General features: G+C 40.0%; 1 protein-coding gene across 7 annotated transcripts in view; it reads left to right on the top strand.

The window, feature by feature from the left end:
- ank1b (ankyrin 1, erythrocytic b) overlaps positions 1–26793 on the top strand; it is a 95378-nt gene that overhangs the window by 12398 nt on the left and 56187 nt on the right. For all 7 annotated transcript variants that reach the window (XR_011520851.1, XM_054744873.2, XM_054744874.2 and 4 more), the window contains exon 2: positions 24721–24822. Coding sequence is in view for 6 of the 7 variants with exons in the window: in XM_054744873.2 (XP_054600848.2) it covers positions 24721–24822 (102 nt within the window). In the remaining variant the exon portion in view is untranslated. The remainder of the gene's footprint in view (positions 1–24720; positions 24823–26793) is intronic.

Raw genomic sequence — 26793 nt, 5'->3', positions numbered from 1 at the left:
ACTTTGTTTGCATGATGTGGCAACAAACCTGATTCTGAAACACTTACTAACCTAAATGTGTTCCCACTGAGAGTAAGTAAACAAGTAGGATTTGTTAACTGCTGTTGTGTTCAGTGACCAGGCTAATGGTTAGCAAGATAAGTAGCATTCAAACTCTGTAGCAACTCGTCCACCAGTAGAGATCACCGTGTGTGTGATGACAATAAACTAAAAGAAATTAAGCTAAAACTGTTTCTGTAGCTATCGCAGATTGACATGTGCAAGACAGACATATTGGGTTTTGATGTTGGGGCCGGTCAGAAATATACAGCTTTCTGGGAATTTCTACTTTTGGGGTGTTTTTTAAATGTTTTCAAATTGGAAATTCCAATTGGAACGTACTAATGTTTATTGTGCTTGTTTTCTATTAATACATTAGCACAGTGTTGCTTTTACTAGCAGCTACTGAACTGTTCTCTGAAACAATAAAACACAAACACTGTGTTTGTTCGATATTTGAACCTGAAAAAGCTGTACCTTTTAATTTTTTAGTGTTTAGATTTTGTCTTCAAGTCATTTTTTATTCTGACTTCAACATAAATAGAGTGGGTTTTACTAGGGATATTTTAACTCATTAAATCCTTTCAGTTACCTTTCCTTTTCCTTTGTTTTCTTTTCTATCTGTCCTTCAGAGATTTGACTCGTGTTATTCAAATCAAATATTACAAAGGTCTTGCATCCCTTGAAGGAATTCAACATTAGTCAAAATTTGAGAATTATTTCAAATAACATCACATGCGATGCAATAAAGATGAGTCTAACAATGCTCAGACAAGCAAGTTTTTCTTTGTTAGGCCATAATACATTATTTGTCTCCATGATTGTTTTCTCCTGGTTCCACAACCCCCAGCAGTTATAGTCTTGGGTCAAATAACTGAAAAAGCTAAATTATTCACATCCTGGTTGTTGTGAAAAGTGACAAAAACACCAAAACTGGACTATCTTCTGACTGTGGATCGATTTCTGAAAACTACATGTCCTGGTTACCAGGAGCTGCTGGTGATTCTTCTCCCTCTTTGTGAATTTTATTGTTTTAATCTAGCGGTTTTTAGTGTAGGATTAATAAAAATACTTAAAAGAAAGTGTTGGCACTCGGAAAAAGTGATGTGAATTATTCTCAGCTACTAGCATACCAAGACCTTACATATCTCATAGTTATAGCTGTTTTTATGCTTTCTGGTCGGTCTGCTGCAGTGTCCTTCAGTCGTAGACAAACACCAAGTGATTACTTTCTGAGATTTTCAATAAAATAAATCCAAATAAAAACTTTCTGTCCACCACAAAAAGGCGAGTTACAATAACTGCTGCTGTAAGACAAACAACCAGGCGCCGTGGCTCAAATTAACTCCAGGACTAACCTCTAGCAGAGCTGCAAGCTGGTAACTTCTGATCTTTTTCTTCTTCTGATCTGATTCATTCATAGCTGCACAGATGGTTAAAGGTCACTAAGTCAGGCTGTTAGTGAAACATGGTGATGCAAGTTTGAACATTTGACCAGAATAAAAAATCTGTCACTTCCTGAGATTTGCCCAAGATTATCGTATTTAATATATATATATATATATATATATATATATATATATATATATATATATATATATATATATATATATATATATATACAGTATATATATATATATATATATATATATATATATATATATATATATATATATATATATACTGTATATATATATATATATATATATATATATATATATACAGTATATATATATATAATCTATGACTCAATGACTAAGTTAAAGAACAGTTGATTGTGGCTTGATTGAAATGAATCAGCAGGTCTGACTCAGCTGCACTGAGGTCATGTGACTGATGGACACGGTGACAGGGTGTGTCCTGCTGGCTCTGCAGCAGTGGTCCCACAGGAGACGGCGGCCAAGGTGATAAGAGGAACTCACAGAGCCTCTAAAATGCACACAGCATACATTAAATCCACTCATTAATCCTGTAGTTTATCTGTTGGCTTTTCTCCTACAATGCAATACAGAAATTAAGCTCACTGAAGCAGGCAGAACCGCCTGCAACGATTGATTACTGTGAAATTTGCATAACCCATCAAACAAGAAGACAATTTTCAGTGTTGTACATACAGCTCATAATTCTTTTCATGACTTTCAAAATCTGTCTGAAGTCACTGCTCACATTTAAAGTGGAATCTTCACAATTTCAAGCCCTGAAAGCACAGGAAACTCCATTGGGAGCAGTAAAATCTCTAAAACGAAGCTTTATTCGTATTTTCTTGCTTGGTTTTTATTTGTTGTTTAGAGATGTTTTTTGGGAAACATGATCTCTCCAACTGGGCAAAAAACTACCAACTGAAATTGTAAGACATCTGGAACAAATGATCACTGGAGTGCTGCTTTTCTTTGGTTTCAGGGGCTTTCAAGTCCTCCATGAAATATTAATAAGGGATATAAATCATGGTACCAAATTTGCTCTCATAGTCAGGTGCTTCTGTGAGCTCACTCTTCCATCGAGCACAAACTCAGCTTTCAAAAATGTTGATCACAAAACAAAGAGCTTGATTTTAGTTGTTTTTGACTAAAAAACTGCCAACAGGACAGAGTGTGCATCAGCATCTGGTGACTGATGGTGTTCTGAATGAAGTGCAGCTTTCTGTAAATGCAGCGTGGCAGCTTGCCCAGCTCATATTTTTAGCTCTTCCCTGGTGCACATATTTTATTTTAGCCTGAGCTTTGGAAGAGCTCAGTGACTTCTCATTGTGACAGTTTCTGACTGTTACCCACTTTTCACCACTATGCAGGTTGTGTTTGGGTGAATCCTTGCAGTCTGCTGAACTGCTTTACCGTTTAGCAGAAACACTTTGTATTTTTTCATCATGGAATTTTGAATAAATTGCTTATGTGTTGGAGAATCAAAGATTAGCATTGTACTTTGCGGTATTGCTGCACCATTTGATTCAGCAGTATTCATTGTGCCATGCAGCTTTAGCACCTGCCATGTTTTATGAATCCATATTTTTGAATGTTTTTGATTTTTCTTCAAAAGCTGTTTGTTGATGGGCAGTTTCTTCCCTGAAGAATTTATAGTCTGTGTTTTCACCTCGTATCGGTCCCCGTTCTTCATCCTTGACCCTGCTATCTGGAGCTAGCTGGCTTGATGCATAGCTCCCTGTAGGCTAAAACGTCCCGTAACTGTAAGAAGCAGAATGCTGAGTCATGACAAGTTTCTGTCAACTGTTTCAGAAAACAATGAGTCCTGTTGAAGTCTGTCACATGTAAATATCTTGAGATTAAATCAAGAAGTTGACCATTTTTAAAAGAGAGTAAAAAGAGTGTTATTGAACCTCGATATGAAGCTTTGTACTGTATTCCTTACTGTTACTGCTGTGTCATTGCTATTTTTAGAACCCGCAGGGATGCTGATAGTCATCGTAGAAGTTGCAACCTCACAGCTGAAGGTAGCCGTGCCCTCCTGTGATCTTGTCCTCCACAGTCTCCTATGTTTGTCCTCATCGTCTCTTCCTCCTTCATCCTCTGTGCACCCATAGCTCCCAGAGTGTGTTGCTTACTGGTGTGAATCTCCACCCACTGGGTGATTAGTGGTGACCTGCTGTCATTTACACAGACGTGCACAGTGGGGACGTCTTTCTGAGCTTTTTCTTAGAGCTCACACATACACACTCATGGCTGTGTACCGTAAACAAACAAAGGTGTTTCCTTCATTCTTTCATTTTTAAACCAATAAGGAGTACACAGTGCTACAAAGCTGCATTTAGCACATTTAGTCAAACCTGACAGGTGTTTATTGGCCACAGGACCCAAATTCAGGCCTAATGGAGGCAGTTTTCAGGAAGTTACCAACAAACTAATGGAACAGAGGAACCAGTTTATGACCACACTGCACTAACTGGGTAAAAAATACTAACTCATACGAATCTTATTCCCACCTATGATTTGTTTGTCCAGCTAGTTGCAGATTAATTTACTCCACAAAAGCCCTGATGAGTTGGCTTTTTTTATGCACCAGTCACTAAATCAAACTATACAATGTCTATTATGTTGGATAAGTCATTTGCTCTCTGAGGCACGACTTAGATAGCTATAGAAATGATTATTCTTCTTCTTATGTCATGTGCCCATTTTTTTACCTGTTTAGTATAAAAGTTTGCTGGAATGTTCTTTTTTTTACTCAATCAGACAGTGCCCATTGTTTTCACATCTAGTTCGAAGGACAGGATTTGTGATGCACACATATCTTTACACTTCCCTTGTACTGATCCACAGCTATGTATGATTATGTCAGCAGAGGTTCATGTAACTTTTTGAATGCTATGCATCAGAGAGCCCAGATTTGTGTGTTCTGTACCATTTTCCTGTTATTTTTTTATTTAATCTACCAACTTGTAGGCTTAATTCACTTTATTTACTACTAAAAGTAACAGTAATAAGTTTTGAGTGATATTTTTTACACTACGTCCCTCCCCCGGGGAAAAAGAACCGGGCTGGAACAAGGGTCCTCTCAGACCGCAGGTAACATCCCACTGGACCTTGCGGATACAAAAACAACAACATTTTGTGCCGAAACTCAGGTGAGCCCATTATATAATATGCAACTAAAACCCTCACATATTAACAAGTCAATGCAAATTCTGCCTACAACCAAGTAACTACACAAAACGTGCAGCAGCCTCCTGGTGCTACTTAAAAGTTTCAACAACACATTCTCACACCTGAAGCATAGAAAAATGATGCTGGGTGACCAAGCATTTGTTTGCAACGCCCGTGGTAAAATGCACATTCCATTGACATTTAGCCTCTAACCTCTTGCTATTTAACCTTCTCTCACACCATCCTAACCTTAACCCTGTTGCTCATTCTAAAGTTCCCGTTAACCATGTTGGAGAGGGAAGGTACAACTAGAAACAAAGTTTTGCTTGCGCAAGAGTGTTAAGGTTAGGATGGGGGTGAGGGGAAGGTTAAATTGCAAGAGGGTAAAGGCCATGATTTGGTGAGATTTCCGTTTTACCGTTGCAGTCGGAAAACAACGCTCTGGCGCAGCGCATCGGCTCTCGACGTGTTGGAAACAAAAGCTTGGTCACCTAGCGTCATTTTTTGATGCTTTGGGTGTGAGAACGTGTTGATTTCAACTAGTTCAATTGTAAGGCCAAAACTGCTCTCCAGTAAACTAATCAATGCTATTTTGACCGTACTAGTAAACTAATGCAACTTAAAAAATGTCAACTAGTCATCTAGTAAAACATGTAATGTTCACTAGTTGAATAGTGTGCATTTCCCAAAACGCTCATTAGACAACACATTGGCAATTTTATTAACCTCACTTTCTAAATTCTGCTTAAATGCCAAATAGTCTGCCAACAAGTTGTCCAGTGAACTAGTTTGACTTACAATATTTACTAGTTAACTTGTGCACACTTTAAATAATTACTAGTCATTTAGCTACAGAATTTGTGTTGACAAATTAACATGTAATAGTTGTTGATGTTTGTTAATGTAAATGTATGACAGTGTATGACACAACTGATTTCTTCTCATTAACTACTACGTGTTTAAGATTCAAATTAACCGGACTTTAATAAGATAAATGATTATTTGTGTGTTGCTTTATTCTGTGTGTATCTTCCTTTTGTTTATATAGGGTGTCAAAATGCTGGAATTACAGCTGCTGAGTAGCATTGTGTTAGACATTTAACTGTGCTCTTCTGAAAAGTGAAACATAAATGTATTAATAGTTAAATTATGGTAGATGTTTTAAGGACAGTTAAATGTTGTGTAGTGCTGTTTTTTTTTTATTTTATTTTTTTCGTAATTTGGACTGTTCAGATGTTCGTCACCATTTATATCACAGTTCACAAGGTCCAGACAAGAACTGTATTATTTCCAACACACCTGATTCAAATGAGTCATTAACAGGCTCGTGCTGAACTCTTCAGTGCAACGAGGAGATGCTTTTCGGCTCGTAGATAAAATGTGTTTGCATTGATGATGATTAGTGGCATGGGGATGGTCTGTGTGCTGTTGTTGTTTGCATGGCATACTGCTAACACAGAGCTGACATGTGCAGGCCTGCATGTGTGTGAGTCTTCACATCCTGCAGTGAAGACATATGTCAGCTTCTGTGACCACCTGCTGGATGAAGAGCTGATGAGCGTGTGTGTGTGTGTGTGTGTGTGTTTGTGTGTGTACGTGAGAGAGAGAGAGAGAGAGAGAGAGAGAGAGAGAGAGAGAGAGAGAGAGAGAGAGAGAGCACATATCTAAAATGAATTGCAGGTCCACAGTTATGTTTGAGCAAACTTTGTTTACCAAGCCAGGGTCCGTTTCTTACAACATCTATCATCTAAACGAGGCTCCCTCGCCACGCTGCTTTGACCTCATAGTGTCTCGGCTGGCCAGAGTCATTAGGTTATTTTTCTTGAGTGTTTTTTCAATCCACTTGTGGTTTTGTTTGTCATTTCAATGCTTCGTTTTAAAAGTCTGTTTCTCTTTCTGTCAAATATGGTCTGGATTGATTTTTTGCCTCCTCAAGACATGATGGATCTCCAAAAGACTCTTTGTTTTATCGCATAAGAAAACATAATTTATTTGTTGAAGATCCAAGGCTTCTCATTTATTTTAGTGTATTGAGAATAAGATTGTTTATTTTTTACAATAAAAAAGCATTTCAGACTTTTTTTTCTTAAACAAACATCTATGTAGAGTCTGTGAAAGCAGCTGAGTATTAAAATAACAACTTAAGTGTTACATAAATACTGAAACTATATTGGTAATAGCATTGAATTAAGGACTTGTGACTGCTTTTTTCCACACAAGGACAAAAGGAAAAATTCAAAATCTTGTTAAAGGGTTAAAAGGTCTATAATGTCTGACTCAGAGTCAGGGCCAAATACAAGTATGTCTGTTTAGTGTAGGTTTAAAAGTAAAATAAATAAATAAATAAATAAATAAATAAATAAATAAATAAATAAATAAATAAGTGATGTCTATAAATTTATGTCATTCACACACTGCATAAGGAAACTGAGGCGAAATAGGTCCTCAGAGGATAATGTCATGTATAACTGTAAGTCATCTGCAGAGATAGCTTACATTACGTTATTAAATAATTTGTAAAAGAGGGATCATATAAAGGAGCAAGGACGGAAAAGGCCCTATCACCTCTTGTTTTGAACCTATAGTTCGTGGGACGATGAGCAAATCCTAATTAGCCGAGCGAGGGGAGGTAGGAGCATGCATCTGTAGCAACCCAACCAGATATGGTGGGGAAACCACCGTGAAGGGCCCCGGAAGACAAACTACAGAACTTTAAACTTTGCCTGGTAAGCTGTAGGAAGCCAGTGTAGAGAAACCAGGACAGGAGTAACGTGTTGTCTTTTTTGAGCCTGTCAGGAGTTTAGTTGCCGAGTTCTGCACTAACTGCAATCGTTTAATTGCTGCCTGACTCAGCCCAACATATAGTACATTACAGTAATCGAGCCATGATAAATGCATGCAGACAGACTCGAGATGCGTCCTTGACAACATTGGCTTGAAAAAAACAGGTTCTCACAACCTGGTTTATGTGGCTGTCAAATTTAAGTTTGCAGTCATAACCCGGAGGCTTCTGACGGAGGATTTCCAGTAGGGTGTCAGGGCATCTAAATCAGGAGCAGAGCTCACATACCCTTTGCTAGAAGGGAGGGATGTAATAAGCTTGGTTAAATTGTTTTAAAAAAAACTTGTTGTAAATGGGATCTAAGCAGTTTACCTGTCCAATCATAATGTTTTGTTCTTTATGGTTGAGGGGTCAAAGTAAGAGGGGTACAGATAATACTTCTGGAGAGTTGCTGCATGTGTTCGTCTTTGTGTTGTTTGACAATGTTACCAATAAAATAAGCTGCAAATTGCTCACATTTAACAGATGAAGAGATCTCAGCTGGAAAACAAGATGGAGGGTCGATCATTCTATTCACTGTGGAGAAAAACACTCCACTATTGTTAATATTTTCATTTAAAACATTTAAAAGATGATAAGTTTTTCATTTTTCAATAGTTTATTGTATTCACGAAGTTGAGCCTTGCAAATATAATGAATCTGGAGTTTTAGACAAGGAAAAAATGTTTTACTCTGAGTTTGATTTGATGCTAAAATTGAATATGAATGTGTTCTGCTATTGCTTCACATCTTTAGCCCTGAATATGCATTTGAATAAAAGATACGTTGACAGAAAATTTATGTGAAACTGGTGTATTTTTCAAGGTGTGTTCAAAGACCATTTATCTGATTTATCAGAGGCTGAAGGTGATGGCATTGACCTCAGTCTGGAATCACTCAGAGAGCAGTTGACAGATTGATGGGAAGGAAGAAATGAAACGCTGAAACCACAAGTGTTACTACAGCAAGAGATCAGATCGGTGGTAAAGCGTGAGACTGATTTGTCTCCTAGCAGTGCTTTTTACAAAACCGTTACAGACTGTGTTTGCTATTCGTTTGTAGTTATTGTTTTTATGACCTTTGTTGTCTCAATCTGTAGATGTATAGGCTCAGCAACTTCCTTTACTCTGCTGATTGAAATCACCTGGTTTAGTTGCTGAACTGAAGAAAAACACAGCATGGAGATGACTTGTTGATGTCACAATTCCCCATCACTAGTTTGTCCTGTACCATCATGCCTTTTTAACAGAGGTGCAACACAACATGCAAATCCACCTTCTGGGTTTGCTTTCAGGAAATCACAAAGCAGAGATCAGTTTTTTTTTTCTTTTATGCGTCATCTTCCAGAGCTTCTGGTCTGTATCTGACCATGACCTCTGACTTACCGCCGTCGAATCAATGCAAGTAAAAAGACATCCTCTCCCAGGATATTCATTGCTCTAAGGCTTCCTGTATCTGCACGAGTTTAGATCCATCTGATCTCTGAGTGTTTTTTTTCTACCACAGAGCAATAATACTATCTCTGCAATCTTTCTGACTTATCAAACTAGTGGGTTCAGACTCTAAAGATATAATATAATATAATATAATATAATATAATATAATATAATATGATGTAATGTAATATAATGTAATATAATATAATGTAATGTAATATACTATAATATAATGTGTGATGAAGACAATTTGCTGGCACAAGGATAAGAAACAGTGATGTTGGCTAACATGCTGCTTAATCGTTCACATTTTGGACAGAGAGGACAGATGGTTTGGAAGAGGAGTAAAATAAGCCATTTATGTCCACTGTGAGCAACCATCTTTGAACAGAGGCGGTGGCTTACAACACCAACTGTCTGCCATCTATAATCCAGTTTTGAGATCCCTTCCCAGATGCCTCAACGCCCACACATATCCTGGGCCATCTGACCTCAGGAATTCACATGATAGGGTGGGGCCAGGCTTCACAATGAGCTCACCTGAAACTCTGGCTGAATAGGACCCACACCCACGCTCATGTGTTTATGTAGAAGATCATCAGGGGGTCTTTTGTTCCCTCTTCGGGGGGAAACTCCCACTGGGTTTGAATCTGGGACTCTCCACCATTTGACCTTAGAACTGAAGAAGCCTCTCGGATGAGAGGTGAAACGTCTTCAAGCAACTCCAAGAAGTCCAGACGCTTTTCTTTCAAAGCTCCTTAGACTACAATGACCTGGATGACTTAGAACCTTCACAGACATGCTGCTTAATCGGCTGACAGAGCTCTGTAATAAAAGAAAGTCAAACAGAAATTTGATGTCAGATACGACAAACAATTGCACGCACCAAACATGAGCTCATAGCTGGTAATGGATCTGTAAGGATATTTAATGTGGAATGAATTCCTTCTGCAGGACAGAAGCTGCATTTTTTTTCCTGCTGAGATCAGTTTTATGATAGCCTTTGACCTAGCACTTGCCTGATGACAAATTAATGTCTGTGCAAGGTAGATGAAGAGTAACACTGAGAAATTCAGTCAATAAAGCTCAGTGGTTAGAGACAAAAGAGGTCTGCTTATCTGGTATTTATTTAAACCATAAAAATACTCTGAGACTTGATTTGGGATTACATAAACCTCTTATTCTGCCCTAATGGGACACATCAAAACGAGGATCTTCCTGTTGTCTTCTCTGTGTCTGTGCTAAAACAGAGCCGCTGAAATATTTATAGCTTCTGTCGGGCTGCAGATTTTGCAGCCCATTACAACCAAAACATGTTTTAGGTTTTTTTTATCTCCACACTGATGCATGCACATCACACTCAGAGGACTTTTGGATGTTTGTATCAGGAGGACAAACTGTTCTAGCAACTTGTAGCTGCACAATAACTAAAGGACAACTAACCAGAAGATTGGAAACCAAAATGCAACAAATGCACACATATTTTACTCATGCATGCAAACTTAGTTAAAGATGGATCACTGAAAAAACATTTTTAAATTATAATCGCTCACTTTTTTCATGCAGGCTGAACATGAAACTTGTCTTCTACACCTATCTCCCGCATTCACTTCTGATAGAAAATAGACGATGAAACTCTAGGATAAGAAAAGCCTCACAGATCTACTTCACACTGTCATTTAACATTTATTTACTCAACCATATTGACTCTCATCAGGAAAGTTGTTGTTTTAGCTTCCAAAAAATAGCAGAGAACATCTTGGTTAGTGGAAGCATTAAGCCCACACCACACTGTGCGTTTTTTGGCTATTCTGGACAAATCCCTTGTCGTGAACAGAATAGTGACAAAAATAGTAAACACGAGGGTGATTTGCAAGTCTGCGGCCATCCGGTGTGGCCGGCGCTGTAACAGTTTACTGAGCACCTTCACAATCAACTTTAGCCTCTAACAGTCTTCAAGCACTACTTGAAAACCTGCATCTCCTGTCTGCAATTGACCAATGAAAATACACCTAGGGATTGATTCAAACAGCTAGTGATGGGAGTGTAGCACAGGAGTAGGATTAGTAACATTAGCAACAGTGGATGCTACACAGAAATATGCAGGCCACTCCTTTTTGGAGTTTCAGAGTCTAATAAAAGAAGTGTTAAAGGCAACGCTTGTTATTTTGGTTAGCTGTCGGCCAATGTCGGCTATTAGTGATGGATGGTTTTTGGGGATGCGTTCATGACGTAAAGTATCCTGCTAGAGCGAGATGTCGTGCAGTTGGCTCACTGAACTCTTGTGCCATACAGTGTGCTACCTTTTAGGAGTTCTCACAGTGTGACATGAGCAGTCTTGTGCGATAGCCAACAAATGCAGTGTGGTCCAGACTTTATTTGTGGAGATGAAACATTAACATTGCAGAGCAAATGGTAGAGTCGAATTTCTGTTATCCAATCTGATATGAGATGTCCAAACATCAGGAAATAAGAGTCTAAATCCTGCCATCTGAAGCTACTTGCTCTGCCTGCTGAGAAATTTTGCCCAGATTATGACTTACAAAGCATTCCTTCCTACTAGAGAACACTGAAAATATATTGATAAAATGAGTGAACCCCCATTCAGCATGCATGCTCAAATGCTACATCTACTGTTAGCATAATGATGTTTGCTACTATGCAAGTGCTTCCCTGCTTCAACACACTTGGTTTAAATCCATGCACACACTTCTACAGAAGCTGTGAATGTTTTCATTAGTTTTAATCCAGTAGTTGGAGCAGACACTGTAAAATCTGCAGCACTGTTTGATGAAACAGATAAGTTTGATGGGGTTTGATGGGAATAATTTCTTCTGTTTTTATTTTATCTCCTACTTTAAGATAAGACAAAAAAAGGCTAATCTTAAAAAGGACACCTACAATATTACTTCTTGTAAGCTAAATAATTTACTCTTCATTTAAACTTTCTGACTGCTTGCTCATATTTTAAACAGACAGGACTTAATAATCGTTTTTGTTATAAAACACATTTTCCTTCATTTATGCCTTTAATGTTTAATATATTACAGTGTATAGGTCAACTCCCAGCAGCCCCACAAAGACCCCTTCAGTTGCTTGGTCACTTTTTCTTGTCGATACCTCTTTTGTCACGGTCTGCCTTAATCATCCTTAAAGGAGACCTGGCATTCTTCAGTTTTGTGTTACAGGTGGGCGTGTCAGTGATCTCCAGCTGATCCTGATCTCACTAATCAGAGGGCCAGGGGATTTAATGAGCAGTGTGACAAAACTCCAGCGCCGGTCGATACTCTCACCAAGGGTAGCTTCCAGCCTCACCTTGAATCACCCACCTACGCCTGGAGTTGTACTCGAGGTCACGTCGTTCAGGATCCTCTGGCCTTCGCTCTCCACCGCCCGCCTGTCTTCCAACCTACATCTTGGACACCTTCTACCGTCTCCTGTTCATCTCCACCTCGTCCATCGGTTCAGCCGCCTCTTCACTACTAGACCTGGCCCAGTTCACCATCACCGACCTCTGGTCTCTGACCTTAAGAGCTATTTACCCCAAAAGCAATATCATTTCTCTTGGTTTTCTGGTTCTGGCATATTCTCATGTTTGTTATCTCTCGTGGATACAAGTTCCTTCCTGTTCCTGTTTTTGAAGCAGCGCCTTTAGTTCTCCCATTTCATCATTTAAATAAACAATTATATTATTTTTACTTACCTTTGTTATCTGCGTGTGGTTCTTCATGTCCTGGGTGAAACTGCTCACCCACAACATGACATCTTTAGCCTTTGTTTCATTGCTTTCCAAGCTCTCTGACTTCTCATGCAGCTTTGTGTAGCTTGCCCTCCACCATTTGCCTCCTCTCTCACTTTTCATAATCTTTCAATATTTATAAGCACTGCAGAAATGCTACAGGCAAAGCATGCTGGGTAAAGCTGTCTCATAGAGTCTGTTCTTGATATTTTCACTTTGTGTTATATCAGTATCAGTATGGATACGTGGAGAATTAAGGGGTTGTTTTAGGACGTCAGAATACATGTTGTTCTCTTCTCAAATCTACACAATTTCTCTCAAAGTTGTATAATTTAATTTTAACCAGCAGCACTGCAGAGAAAATTGCAAGAAACTGAAGCAGACACAGTTTAGGTCATTACATTTGATATTGCTCAATTAAGTGACATAATTCAGTCTACATTGACACACTGAACAGTTTCCTCAAGGTCCTATTTCGAGCAAGGTGTTGCTTTTTTAGCAAACACCTCAGGCAGGGTAAGGGCCAAGAATTATCAGGTTACAGCTGACTACATTTTGGGGGGGAGAAAACTGTTTTGTGGGTTTGGTTCACTTGGTTAATCACAATGTTTAGGATAGATTAGAATAGAGCATCAAAGCATCTGCTTTTAATGTCACGTAAAATCAACATTGTTTTACTGAACAATCACACGGCAATAAATCACAGTGCATTTAGCGCCAACCACAACCTTAAGACATGTGTTGAACGTGCCCAAGTCCATACTTATGAGAGCACCATGTGAGCACCTGTGTGCGTACACGTGCTTGTATATGTAAGGTTTCTCTATAGGAGCGTCAATAGAGAGTATGAGGGGCCACAGATCTGCCACCCCCCAAAGATGTGTAGGAGATGGAGGGAGCCCCAAGTCCCAGAGATCCAGGAGCTGCCCCAGAGCACAGGGACCCCAAGGAGACTGCGACCAGAAAAGCTCCTGCCCCCCTCGAGAGGCGCAGAGGATTGCCCCAGGGGGGCACAACCAGCAGCCGGCAGAGTCCCGGGAGACATCAGCGACAAGCCCACAGGCCCGCCCGCAGCCTGCCACCCCATAGCCGGCTGAGCCCGGAACTCAGCGACCCGGGACCCAGGGGCGACCAGCCCCGCCAGGGACCCAGCAGAGCCCAAGGAACTAGATCCCACAAGGCAGTCACCAGGATTAATCAGGCAGACGCCAAAAATCTTACACCCCCTGACCCGGGAGCCACGCACACTCAGGCAGACCAAGGCACCACACTCCACACCAGGTGTGGCAGGGGGAGGGGAGACGAAAATGTATAGCTTCAAAAGAAGTCCCAGGAGAAGAGAGGAGTCAAAGGCCCCACCTGACAAATACAGTCATACACAGACAGTCACACACTCCCTCCCTCATGTACACACATACACATACAGCCAAAGACTTACAAAAATGCATGCCGGACATAGCGTTTTTAACCCCATTGACTTGCATTCATTTTTTTGTTTGTCTGAGGGACCCATGGTCCGGAGGTAGATGGGCTTGATTTGGGCTTGATGTGTGCAGCAGTTAGGGGCCATTGAACGATCATGACTAGGGTGGTTCCAAGGGTCCAGTCCCAAGTCTCTGTACCATTTCTCTGTTTTTTACTACATAAGTAAAATTAATTGAAGCCACTAAATCATGGTAGTTATTGAAGTTTATCTGTTATAATGTTACTGTGTGCCCCATCGACCCTCCCCTGGGATCATGGATCATAGAACCAGGGGTGATGGGTCTGATCGCTGGAGGAGATTCATGGTGGATCAAAACTTAACACTAGACTTTTATATAAAATGGAAAAAAATAAATAAATAAAACAACCAAGAGATTTGGATGCTTTTTAAAAAGGAGATGAACCATTAAAGAAGGCACAAGCTCAAAAAGTGGCAACTTGAAGAAGCTGAAAGTCGCTGTGTCTGAAAGTCACGTGTGCATAACTAATGCAAAGTGTTCAGCTGCACTTGAATCATGACTATGTACTTCCCATCAGGCCAATATACAATCACCCTGACAGGAGGGAGCAGGTGGCAGAAGGAGGTGTAGGTATGATGGAGAAGAAGCAGGCTGAGGAGCATATTAAGGTAGAAACAAGAAATCCTATTGATTTCTTTAACATTGTGATGTTTTAGGTCCACCACCCTTCTTCAGACTACCAATGAATTTTCAAAAGTCCAAATGAAAGATCACATTTGTATAAAAATATATAACCAGGAGGAGAGTTAAAGAACCGTGAATACACAGGCCTTTATTCCATATTCACACGCATCAAGTGTCTGACTATCAAAGAGACTGAGTCAACTCCCGTTGTGTAGACTATTGATTTTTAATTCTCAGTGCAGTGACTTCATTGGCACGCTTTTCAATCGATCATGTGTTTCTCTCTGAGGAAGTCTAGAACCAGTACCCTTAAAATGAGCTGATGCTGCAAATTCATATTACGTAGCAAGAGGTATGTTATTTGTGAATCTGTCTCAGACAACTCTGAACCTGCACTTCATGCACGTACTTCAGTTTCTGGAATGGCAGCGATTAGCCAGTAAAGCTAAAAAAAAACGTCAGCAGCAAACTCTAAGAACATGTAGAGATCAGAAAGTCTGGTTTCAAATCAGTTTTTCTTTTTGCTGATATTTGCATTTTCATCGGCTCAGGTATTTTTCCCCTTAGAAGATAGACTGAAGTGGTGAAGAAGGCCGAAGAAGAAACTGTGCCAGTAACACTTCAGAGATAAATGATGTTACTTTTCTAAATATGTCTCTGTGCTCCACATTGCACTTTTTTCACAAGTAACACCACCAGGTGTGGAGGTTCCTTTCTCACTGTGTCTGTGGAAAAGGACGTTTTTAACTATGGGCGTCAGGAAGGAAGTCACCCTGAAAAGGTTTTTCTGCAAATAATTAAATAAGATAATTGCATGCAGAACAATTCAGTTTAGCTTTAAAGCTGTGTGATTAGATTCAGTGCAATCAGAAAAGGTTTTACTGATTTACTAATTTAAAGATCAGTTTCACCAAGAAAAAAAACAAAACATTTTTTTATTTATTACTTTAGAAAATGATCGGTTACTCTGAGTTTAACTCAGAGGTTGAACATGACATTTGCCTTCCACCCTTATTTCCTGCATTTATTTCTGATAGAAAATAGATGCAAAAACATTTGGTTCAGAAAAGTCTGACAGATCCACGTCACACTGTTACTTAACTATCATGGACTCACTCATCTTGACTCACGACGAGGAAGGTTGTGGTTCATTTAGCATCCAGGAAACAGCAGAGAACATCTCAACTAGTAGAAGCTAACCGTTATCATTAGCAACTTCACCAGACAGCAGAACTCCTCCTGGCTTGAGTTATTTGTGAAGATAAAACATCAACGTTGCAGAGCAAATGGAGTCAGTGGTAGAGTCAAGTTGTTGTTATCCAATCAGAGGCGAGATGTCCAAATACCAGGAAATAAGACTCAAAATCCTGCCATCTCAAGCTACATGCTCTTCCAGCTGACTTTTATATCCTCAAACAGGCACATCTAAGACATTATCTCAGGGCCTTTTTTATCTTACTCGAGACCAATGCAAGTGTGTTAAAATATGAGTAAAGTTGACCTTTAACATCTCGTATGCACATATTGAAAAAGCAGGAAATTACATGCATTTTTGTTATAGTTTAAACAAAAATAATTTTTTGTTCATCCTTTAGTCTGATGATATATTTTCACTTGCTTCAGATATATTTATTCTGTCATGTCAAACACACTGGAAGATCATAAATTCTTCACATTAATCTTCAGTAACAGACGCTGCAGTTTGACCTTGGAGGGTTGTCTCTGTGTGATCGTTTGAAAACTTAACAATACCTGAGCTTTTCCTCCTGTTTTTGTTCTTGCTCGTGCTGACTTCAGATGTTCTCCAGCGAATGTCTCTGCACGAGTGTTTGGGTAATTGTATTGATTTAATGGTGCGGTGCTGTTCATGCGAAATCAGCTTTTTGGGTTTTCCTTGTTATTTTTAGAGATTCGTGTGACACCAAGGGCTTGAACCTTTTTGGGTTCTGCTGTCACAACTTGAAAATCATTTGCACCAAAGCTTTGTACGTATAGTGTGTAGGTCTTTGTGTAAAGTCTATATACTACTTGAATTTGTGTGTGTGTGTGTGTGTGTGTGTGTGTGTGTTTGCTTAGGTATCTGTCTTCTTCAGCAGAAGAGGGTCTTTGTTTAAGCCCGTGAGGGTTCATTACTGTGATCCATCTCACTCCCTGTTGGTGCCAACACTAGCATACTGTGGCACTGAAGCAGTTATTTTTAGATGTGTGTATTTCTGTGTGTGATGGTAATTTGTCTCCATTTGTATTTTTCAGATAACGTTAATGATTTACTTGTTTATGCTTTCAGCAACAAATAACCACTGTTCGTCCATCCATGAAAGTAATCACTTACTGTCCACAAGGTTTAAATACAAAAAAAAAAATGTCCTTTGGCTTGTGCATCACAGGTAGAAGTCTAACTCCGTTCCTCAGAACAGAAATCCCACTTGTCCATCTTTTTTCTGACACTTATCCTGAACTGTATTTATAGGGACAACCTTGAGCAGAGATCCCATATCTCCCTCTCCCCGGCTGAGACTGGTTCAGCCCGATGTCTCCTCCCATTGGGACATGTTTCCTATAGAAAGTTGCCTCAACCCAACCATACATGCCTAAGAACGGAGCTGCACCCTTTTCTAACTCAAACAGAACAAAGGCTTTGCATGATACGGTGCATTTTCAGGTAATAAAAGCTAGAATCAGCATGTGCTGACTAAATTGCCATCAACCTGGAGCATGTGTGATATTTGGCTAAAATGCTGGCAAAATGTGGCCTGAAGGTTAATGCTTGGTCAAGATTTAAAAGTAAAAGTAAAATTCTTGATATTAGCAGAGCTAAAGATGATGCAAAACCAGATATAATGAGAGACTTAGCTACAGTTGCAATTGTCCTTTTTTGAGTCCTAAATTTGATCTCAAAATCAGTCACCCATGACACCCACTAGATGCCAAAAGTGTGTAACCGGCTCTTTTGAAATAAGAAGAGCAGTGACTCTACTCTGATGCCCTCTCAAATACCAGGAACTGGACTCAACCCATCCCTGAGGGTGAGTCCATCCACTCCGTAGAAGAAACTCATTTCAGGTGTTTTTATTTGTGATCTCATTCTTTCAGTCGAAGCTTGTGTCCACAGGTGAACATATGAACTCTCCCTATCACTGCAGATGGGTAAAGCATCTGAATTACTGCAGATGTGGCAATTAAATAGTGAGTTGTAGCCAAATATGGATAGCCAATGGGTTAAATCAGTGGTTCCAAAATGGATCTGGCATCCCCAAGGGGATCTGTGCTGAGGTTGTGAGGTAAGCAAGATTTTCTTTGTAAAAATTACATTTAAAAATCCCAATAACACACCCTACAGTATAATCAGAACTCCATATAAAAGCTGTAACTCTGTATGTCTGTTTAGAGTTTGTAAATGGTACTGCGTGTATCCATGTAGGAGCTGGGGTTGGGGTCCTCAAGGAAAAAAGACACATAAAACTTTTGGTTTGGGGGCAATCTAAGAACTTTTGACTGATTTTCAGCTTGTTCTCTGTAAATCAGTAGATGCAACCTGCAATGTTTGTTTCTGTTCCTATAGTTGAACGACAACAAAATGAGATATTTGCAGAACAGAGGGCTTTCTTTCTAAACAAAAGCAATGCCATGACTAATTGGTCTCAAATGTTGTAACTCAGGAATCTTATGCAATGTATCCATAATCTAGTTGAGAAGCTAGTATTTACTGATTGCATTGCTCATTACCACCAACACAAGCTTGTAGCAAGGATTATTTCTCAATGCATTTATACATTGTGGCAAAATATTTAATAACGGAAAACAGAATGGGAAACATTTGAAATGGCAAAAGGCATCAAACATGCAAATAAACAGTCCATTACTACATTTTATGCATGCTGCAGACGTGTTGGATTTTGAGCTCAGATTTGGTTTGAGGTCTATAAGTTGGAATTCTACATTTGAAGAGGTTTGGTTGAAGTATTTGACTTGGAAATTCCATCTTCTGAGAACACAAGGAACACAGTATAATCTCCACTCCTCCGTGTCATTCAGGCATAAAGCTTGTAGTAATGTCTTGTTCAACACCTGCAGCATTTCTGTTGCATCCAGGGGTAAAGTACATCCAGAATGTTTCAGTAATTCTGTATAAGACTTTATAATGTGAATCTGACTGCAGATTGTAGGTTTTATAAAACAATGCATGAGTTGCTGTGATACTTAGGTGATTAATTTTTTAAGATGCTAGTCAATACAGCTTAATAAGCCAATACTTGTTAGGGTGGTATGGCTCGTTTTTCTACCATGCCCAAAAGAAAGAGGTCTGAAGATGAAGTGGCATGTAAACTTGTTCTGACATCAGAAGTGACAGGAGCTGTCACTAGAATAAGTTCACTTATTCTGCATTCTGTCAATGTCTTCTGTCACAGGCTCATCCTTCTGTTGCCTATGGTGGTTAAATCCTGTGAGGTCAATGGACAAGTGGTGGGGTGCACCCTGGACAAGTCCCTGTCCATCACATTGTTAGAGACACTAGGCCACCATGCAGCCCATTATCTAGTATCCATTACCCATTATCAATGCCAGATGGTTTATTTTTACTTTTAATATTATCTCCTTAGCCTTGTCTTCAGTCACTTTAACAAATTGAAGTTGACAGTTTTAACATTATTTTTTGTTTAATTAGTTGATAGGACATATTTTTGTTTTCACTATTTTCCATAGAATCTCGCAACAACTTAATTTTCTTAGTTAAAAACTGGTTTAAATAATTAGCAATTTCTGTTGGTTTAGTGCAATAAGTTCCCCCTACATCCAAAAAAGTTGGAGCTGACCTATTATGCCTACCCACAACTTCATTCAATGTACCCCATAATCTTGCACTATCCGATTTTGCATCAGTTAGTCTTTTTTGATAATACAATCGTTTTTATGATTATTTAGTTTAGTTACAAAGTTTCGTAATCTACGATACTCTTTCCATTTATCTGGACTATTAGTTTTTACTGCTTCATTTTTAAGTTTATCCCTCTGCCTCATATAGTCTTTTAAATCTTCATCCAACCATGGAGCAGATACCCTTCTCACAGCACGTTTCCTTATAGGAACATGTCTGTCTAACACCTTTGTGAACAATTCATTGAAAACTGCTACTGCTTGGCATGGATTGTCTTCACTTAAAACCTGTGTCCAACTTATTTTCCTCACATCTTCTATGAAGTTATCTTCATTGAAATATTTAAACATCCGTCTGCACACAAATAATTGGCCTTCTTAAAGCATCTTTGTTTTCCTTGTTACCGCAATTAAATTGTGGTCGCTACCACCTACTGGAATCGAAATGACATCAGAACATAAATTTCCCATATTAGTAAAGCTTAAGTCAATCAAGGTTGCAGAAAATTTGCCATTACTTCTAATCTGAATTCTAGTATCAGCCTGCACGAGTTGTGATAAATTACAAATGTTGGTAAATGAAAACAATTTATTCTTCAATGGACAATTTTCTGATTTCCAGTCTATATTAAAGTCACCTAGGAAAAAAATGTCTTCTCTCAGATCACATGCCTTATCCAACATATCTCCTATCTGATCCAAGTGGTATATAGGAGCATTTGGTGGTCTGTAACAACATCCAATAATGACAGCTTTTAAATGAGGAATCTGCAATTCTAACCGTAGTGGCTCAACTTCAGCTGCTATCAAATCTGTTCTTACTCTGATTGCAATATGATTTTGAACATAACAGGCCACACCTCCACCATACAAATTCCTATCTAGTCTATAAATATTATAGCCACTAATATTTACTACTTCACTATAGGAGTTGCTTAATTTTTTTTAAAGTCGACAGTCAAGTAATGAAAATCGAGTCGACTTCGACTAGTCGTTGATGACCTGAAGCGGCGCGGGGGGGGGGGGGGGGGGGGGGGGGTCGGTAGGTTCGCTGGAGTTTTTGACAATTAAAATTGCATCCACATTTTCTAAGTTAACACATCTCTTTTAACAACGGTAGTTTCTGCATCCTACTTCAGCCCTCTCCCCCGCGCTGCGGCGGCAAACTCACAGATGCGCCTGCAGCCTCTCGGAGTTCCTGCTGCTCTAAACATTAAAATAATTATTTCATTTTCTGTTCCTCACTTCTGATTACCTTCAGTGGTGTCTGTTTGTTGCAACCACCAGGTACAAAAACTAACTTGTTTTTATTTGACTATTTTTCTGTCCTGCCTGTTTATTTTCTTCCTGCATCTCCTCTCAGTCCTAAAGAAAAACTGCTACATGGGTTCATATATATTCACCTTATGAGTTACCTTTGAACTGCAGTTCTAAAAGATCTACCGACCGCAAAAACAGCGGAGTGCTCGCTGCTCGCCAGCTGACTACAACGGGACCGTTTTTGCTGCGGAGTTCGTGCCGGAGTGGAGTGGAGATAGTGGAATCTTGGGGGTGCGTCACCGGAGAACAAAACAGGTGAAGAGCCTCGCTCCACAGCAGCGAAACACATCAGGCACAAATAACAGACAGAAAACATTAAAGGAAATGAGCCGACATGAACGATTGCGTGTTTAATTTGTTTTTGAAGTGGTGACACCTGATTTGGCGGTGCTCAGGACGCAGATGTCTGGAGCGCATCAACGATCAGAGCTTTGCATGCGCAAACTGGTTAAGATTAGGATAGGGGTGAGGGGAAGGTAAAATTGCAAGAGGGAAAAGGTCACAGTTTGGTTAAATGTCCGTTTTACCACCGATGTCAGTACCGACGCTCTGGCAGAGCGCGTCGCCTCCGCCTCCCGACATGCAGAGGCTCATCACTTGCTGTCTTTTCCGAGGGCTGCATCTTGTCGGTCATTATCACGTGACAGCGACTAGTCGATGACAGGCATGAAAAGTCACTACAGAGCCGTGAAGTCGACTAGATCTGGAAATATCTTCAACTACCACGTATTTGAAAAACACGTTCTTCTCTGGCCATCTTTATAATCTCTTCCTTTGTTGTAAGCCTCCGCAGCCGCACCATCATCACTCTTCCTACTGCGTTCCTCTTGGTCCAATCCAGTGCATCATCTCCACTTCTGGCTCCCGCATAAGTTTTCCCCTGAACAATTCTTTAAACAGCTTGTCCATGTAATTAGTCAGATTATCTTTTCCAATATCACCAGATAATCCGAACACACGAAGGTTGTATTTGCGGCTCTGCATTTCGAGCCGCTCCGTCCTCTCTCTCAACTCTGCGTTGGATTTATTCAGTGTTTCATTCTCCGACTCCAACTTTGACATCCGCATGTCCAGTTTAGATAAAATTTCCTCCACCTCACCCAGTCTTCTCACACAAGTAGAAATATCATCCATGATCGTGTTAAGTTTTATAGCAACAATGTTGATCTCTTCCTTTATGACAGAGCATTTCAACTCAGATATTTCTTTTTTGTCACCATGCGCATCTGCCATTTCTCCTTGTCCCACGTACCGAGGCTCGTCGTTGTTATTTTTGTTTTGTTTGGATTGTTGCTTCACCTTTTTGGGGGGCATAATACTGCCAACTGTCATATGTTGATTTTCACCAACTACAAACCACTTATCTCAGTCCAGCACCACAATATTGATAGATTTGTCAGAGCTTGGTGTTCAGCTGTTCTCACCCGTGGCACATGGGCGTGTCTGTTTGTCAATACTACGTAAGGATAAAGGAAGATCATTCCAAAGTCAGGGTGCAACAGTCTGGAAGGAGCAATCACCTTGACTTTTATATCTGGTCTTTGGAACTTCTAGAAGGTTCTGGTGTGTGGACCTGAGGGCTCGGGTTGGAGCATAAGGCTTTAACATTTCAGTAATATTGACCCTTTGCACCGACGTCACATAATCATGTGGGACCACCATGCTGGACGGCAAAAGCATGTAAACAGTGAGCGACACGAGTACTCAACAAAGGGAATAGTAGAGCCTGAAACTGGTTTTGCGATCAAAACAAAAACAAAACTCCTCCAGCATTCCTTCAACTAGTTCATGCCCAGTTCAGTTATCAGAAGAGGTAGCGCATAGCCGGGGCTCATAGAGAGCGGTATGTTAACTAGCTTACCAATGTTAGCTTACTTTCTCTGCAGTTGTTCACCGATGTAAACATGTTGTTGACTTAGCCTAAATTCACCCCGCTGTATTTATAACTTTATGTTATAAACAGTGTTTCACTTTACACCAAAGCTGATTTTTAAAAAGTCTGGATCCCTACCAGCTTCTGTTGCTGGTGGTGTTACCGGGTTCAGCTGCTGCTCTCACACCGGAATGAGAAGATCCCTGAACGGCGATGTTCATATAAATAAATAATGTGATTTTAACACACATAGTCATACATCGGAGCTTTACTATTGTTAATAATTATCTCGCTTTTTACTATAGTGGACGGCGCGCATCCTCTGTGGTGAAATACCCATCCATCAGGATTATCAATAACTAGTATAAAAAAACACATCACATTTTACCCGGTAAAAACATGCTCGCTGCAAATCTGAGGGCTGCTAGTCCGCTTGATTGATCACTGCAGTTCATCTCCGTCCTCAGTCTCCATCAAAGTTACTAAAAACCAAAACGAGTTGAGTTCACGTCCTTGTCTGTTAGTGCAGCCAACCACGCAGCAAGCTAAAACCATTTTGCTGTCAAATAAACTGAATAAAAGCGATAAAAGGCTACAAACCGGCTTGTTTAGACTAGCTTCACTTGAGTTTCAACGGGTGTAAACAGTCTTTTTGCCATCCATCATGGCCAAGGCGGCGGTCTCACCTGGTCCATTGAGGACTGCTACCCGGCATATTTTAGTTTCAACCCAGAATCATCACACCTGATTTCAATCAGCAGGTGATTAACGGGCTTCTGTCGAGCCTGATGAGCTGCTGAACAGGTGGGTCAACCACTGAATCAGAAGTGTTGGAGCAAAGATGTGCAAGATACCGGCCCTCGAGGACCAGGGTTCCCCACTCCTGATGTAGAGCATTGAAAGTTATAAACAGGATTCTAAAATGAACTCTAAAGTTAATGGGTAACCAGTCCAGAGAAATTGGAGGAAGTTTTCTTCAAGCCAGCTGGTGATAACTTATAGACACTCTAGTAATTCAGACGGTTTATAGAATTCAGAATCCTTAAAGGAGCAGTACAGCTGAATGTCACCTGCATATAGGTGATTGGAGACATTATGAAATAAACACAGAAAGGTCCATTTACTTTTTTTTCTGTATTGTCAGGCTGTTAAAACATTCCATGTGATTTTTTGTTACAATCTATTACAGAACATAGTTCACAAAAATGAGCGCAGATAAATCACATTTAAATGAGGAAAAATGGTGGAAAAAGAGCCTTGTCATTTGAAAAGGACATGCGTATCTTTCAACATTTCAGTATAATTAACCACTTGGCAGCAAATGCTCCAACAGATTTGTGGTTTTGTTGGCGACAGGAGAGGAAACGAGGTCTACAGTACAGTGCAGCATGTGAATCAGCTCTTCAGGGCTTTGGAAATATCTCATCGCTCAGGTCAGCTGTGTTATGCTGCCGGCCAGTGAGTGAAATGAGAAGTGGGCGTACAAACACTGAGACAAACCACAGGAGTTTTCCTGACTCGGATCAGACAGACAGGCAGACAGGAAGCAGAGTTTGTGGCGGAGAGTGCAATGAAGGCCTTCCAGGCTCAAAGCGCAGGCAAAGCCGAGCTGTGAGAGTCTGACGCTGTGTGTTTCTCACAAAGGAGGCAAGAAACGATGGCAGCACTGTTGTATCGTTATGTCGGTGCCTTCTGGCTTGTCTCAAAATAATGTATCATTAAAGAAGACTGACTGGGAGTTTTGGTGAAACGTCCCATCGTAAAGTGAACATATTTCAAGTGTATGTTGACAGAAGTTGTGCAGTTTGCATTATTGTTCTGCAGCCTTGAATAGAAACAAAAGCATCTATTTTCAGAGCTTTTCCAACATTTTCTCTTTCCTGTCCCTTTCAGGCCGATGCAGCCACCAGTTTTTTGCGTGCAGCTCGTTCGGGGAATCTGGACAAGGCTCTAGATCACATCAGGAACGGGATTGACATCAACATAGCTAATCAAGTAAGTCGGCTTCGTTCAGCCCCATGAGAACGCTGAAACGTACGTGTCAGTGTAAGTAAGAACTATACCAGACAAAGATTTCAATAAACATTAAAATAAATTAAACCGAACCTCAAATGAATCATTACTTTTAATTGTTAGTTACAGTACTTAACTCTTGTAGTAGCTTTTAACTTACAGTAAGGTGGGAAAGTGTTTTACTGTTTTAGAAGAAATTAGCGCCATTCTAATTTATTTGTAGTTGGATTTCCACCACTGTATGTAATAAGTATGTAGTGCTGGTCTCTTATAGTTTTCAGAGGAGGAAAGCTGTTGATAATCTGTAAATTAATCTTGACTTTAACCAAGTTGTAGATGAGATAGAAGCTGTGAAATGTTCCATTCTTTGTGAGGCAGGAGGATTTTTTTCCCAAGTTGTTTCTCTAAAGAAGAGAAGGTAGAAGAGCAGGATAGAACCATGTTCTTATCCAGAGCTTTTCTGATTGTTGAGGTTGTAGTTTTTATTTGTATTTTCTAGACAGGTGTGCTTTACAAATGTTTCACAAATTCACTGTTAATTAAAAGTTGTATTTTGGGAAAGTCATTCTCTTAACTGCCTGAATCTCAGGTCATCTCGGGAACATTGATGAACACATGGTGGATCTCTTGTAAGAAGCTTTCCTTTCTTCCTGAAGGTTGTTCTGGTTAGGTGGACGAATATTTCTGTTTCTTCAAAGATCATCTGGTACAGAGGTGTCCAATCCTGGTCCTGGAAGGCCACTATCCAGCATTTTTTGTTGTTATTGTTGTTTTCCCCCTGCAGCAACACACCTGATTCAAAGGCTAAACTTGCAGTCCAGCATGTCACAAAGCTCTGCAGAAGCCAGATAAACACCTGATGATTAATATCAGGTGTGTTAAGCATAAAATATCCAGAAGGGACACCACTGCCAACAAATTTTGGGATTGGACAGCTCCTATGAGGTGGTTGCTGGCTAATACATCAATATTTTCCTCCAGCCTGAGATCAGAATTTAGATATTGGAAACACAACCGTAAATGTGTTTTTTTTATATAGCCCCTTCTAGGAATCTACAACCATCAAGGAACTTTACAACAAACTTAGTCATTCACCCATTCACACACACAGCTGACCTGGGGCGTAACGGCAAAGGCGAGGCTGCCGTACATTGGTGCCACTGGTCCCTCTGACCACCACCAGGAGAAACAGGGTTAAGTGTCTTGCCCAAGGACACAACAGCTGTGGCAGATACCTGGCACTTAACTCCTCTGCCAGCATTGCCCTAAAAAGATGCTCCATGTTAGTTTAAAGATTGGAGCCATCACAAGGCAGCAAACCACTTTGGGTTATAATCAAAGCCATCCTTGCCACAGTCTCTGAAGTTTCACAGTAGTTTAAAGAGCAAGTCACCCCCTACCAGATTCTTACTCAACTCCCACTTCCTGTTTGAAAAATGCAACAAATGTTGTCGCCTAGCAGACCGAGAGGGCGGAGTCACTAAAAAATTCACACACAAACACACACACACACACACACACACACACACACACACACACACACACACACACACACACACACACACACACACACACACACACACACACACACACACAGGCTCTCAATGACATTGTGACATCATAATGTACCAGCTAATGTTCTAGGGTACCTCTTAGCCAATAGCCATGGCAGATTTCAATTCAAATGCAGTGCAGAGGTTTTACCTGGTAACGGCACAACACTGATAGTTTTAGGCAGAAAATTAAAATTTTAACTTAAATGCACTAAAGTGTAAAACTATTGACTACACATGTCTGAAGTACGATTAGACAGTTTATCAGAAAAAAAGTTGATTTGGGGGTGACTTGCTCTTTAAGCAAATGTTTTGTTTTCATCACCACCAGTTTTACAGATGTTTTGACAGATGTGTTAAAATTGTTTTTGAATTGACTGCTGGATGCAGTGGAAGTTTC

This window comes from Nothobranchius furzeri, chromosome 6 (genome assembly GCF_043380555.1).
Source record: "Nothobranchius furzeri strain GRZ-AD chromosome 6, NfurGRZ-RIMD1, whole genome shotgun sequence".
Taxonomy (NCBI): domain Eukaryota; kingdom Metazoa; phylum Chordata; class Actinopteri; order Cyprinodontiformes; family Nothobranchiidae; genus Nothobranchius; species Nothobranchius furzeri.
The sequence above is the reverse complement of the archived record's forward strand: the minus strand, read 5'-3'. Positions and strand labels throughout refer to the sequence as shown.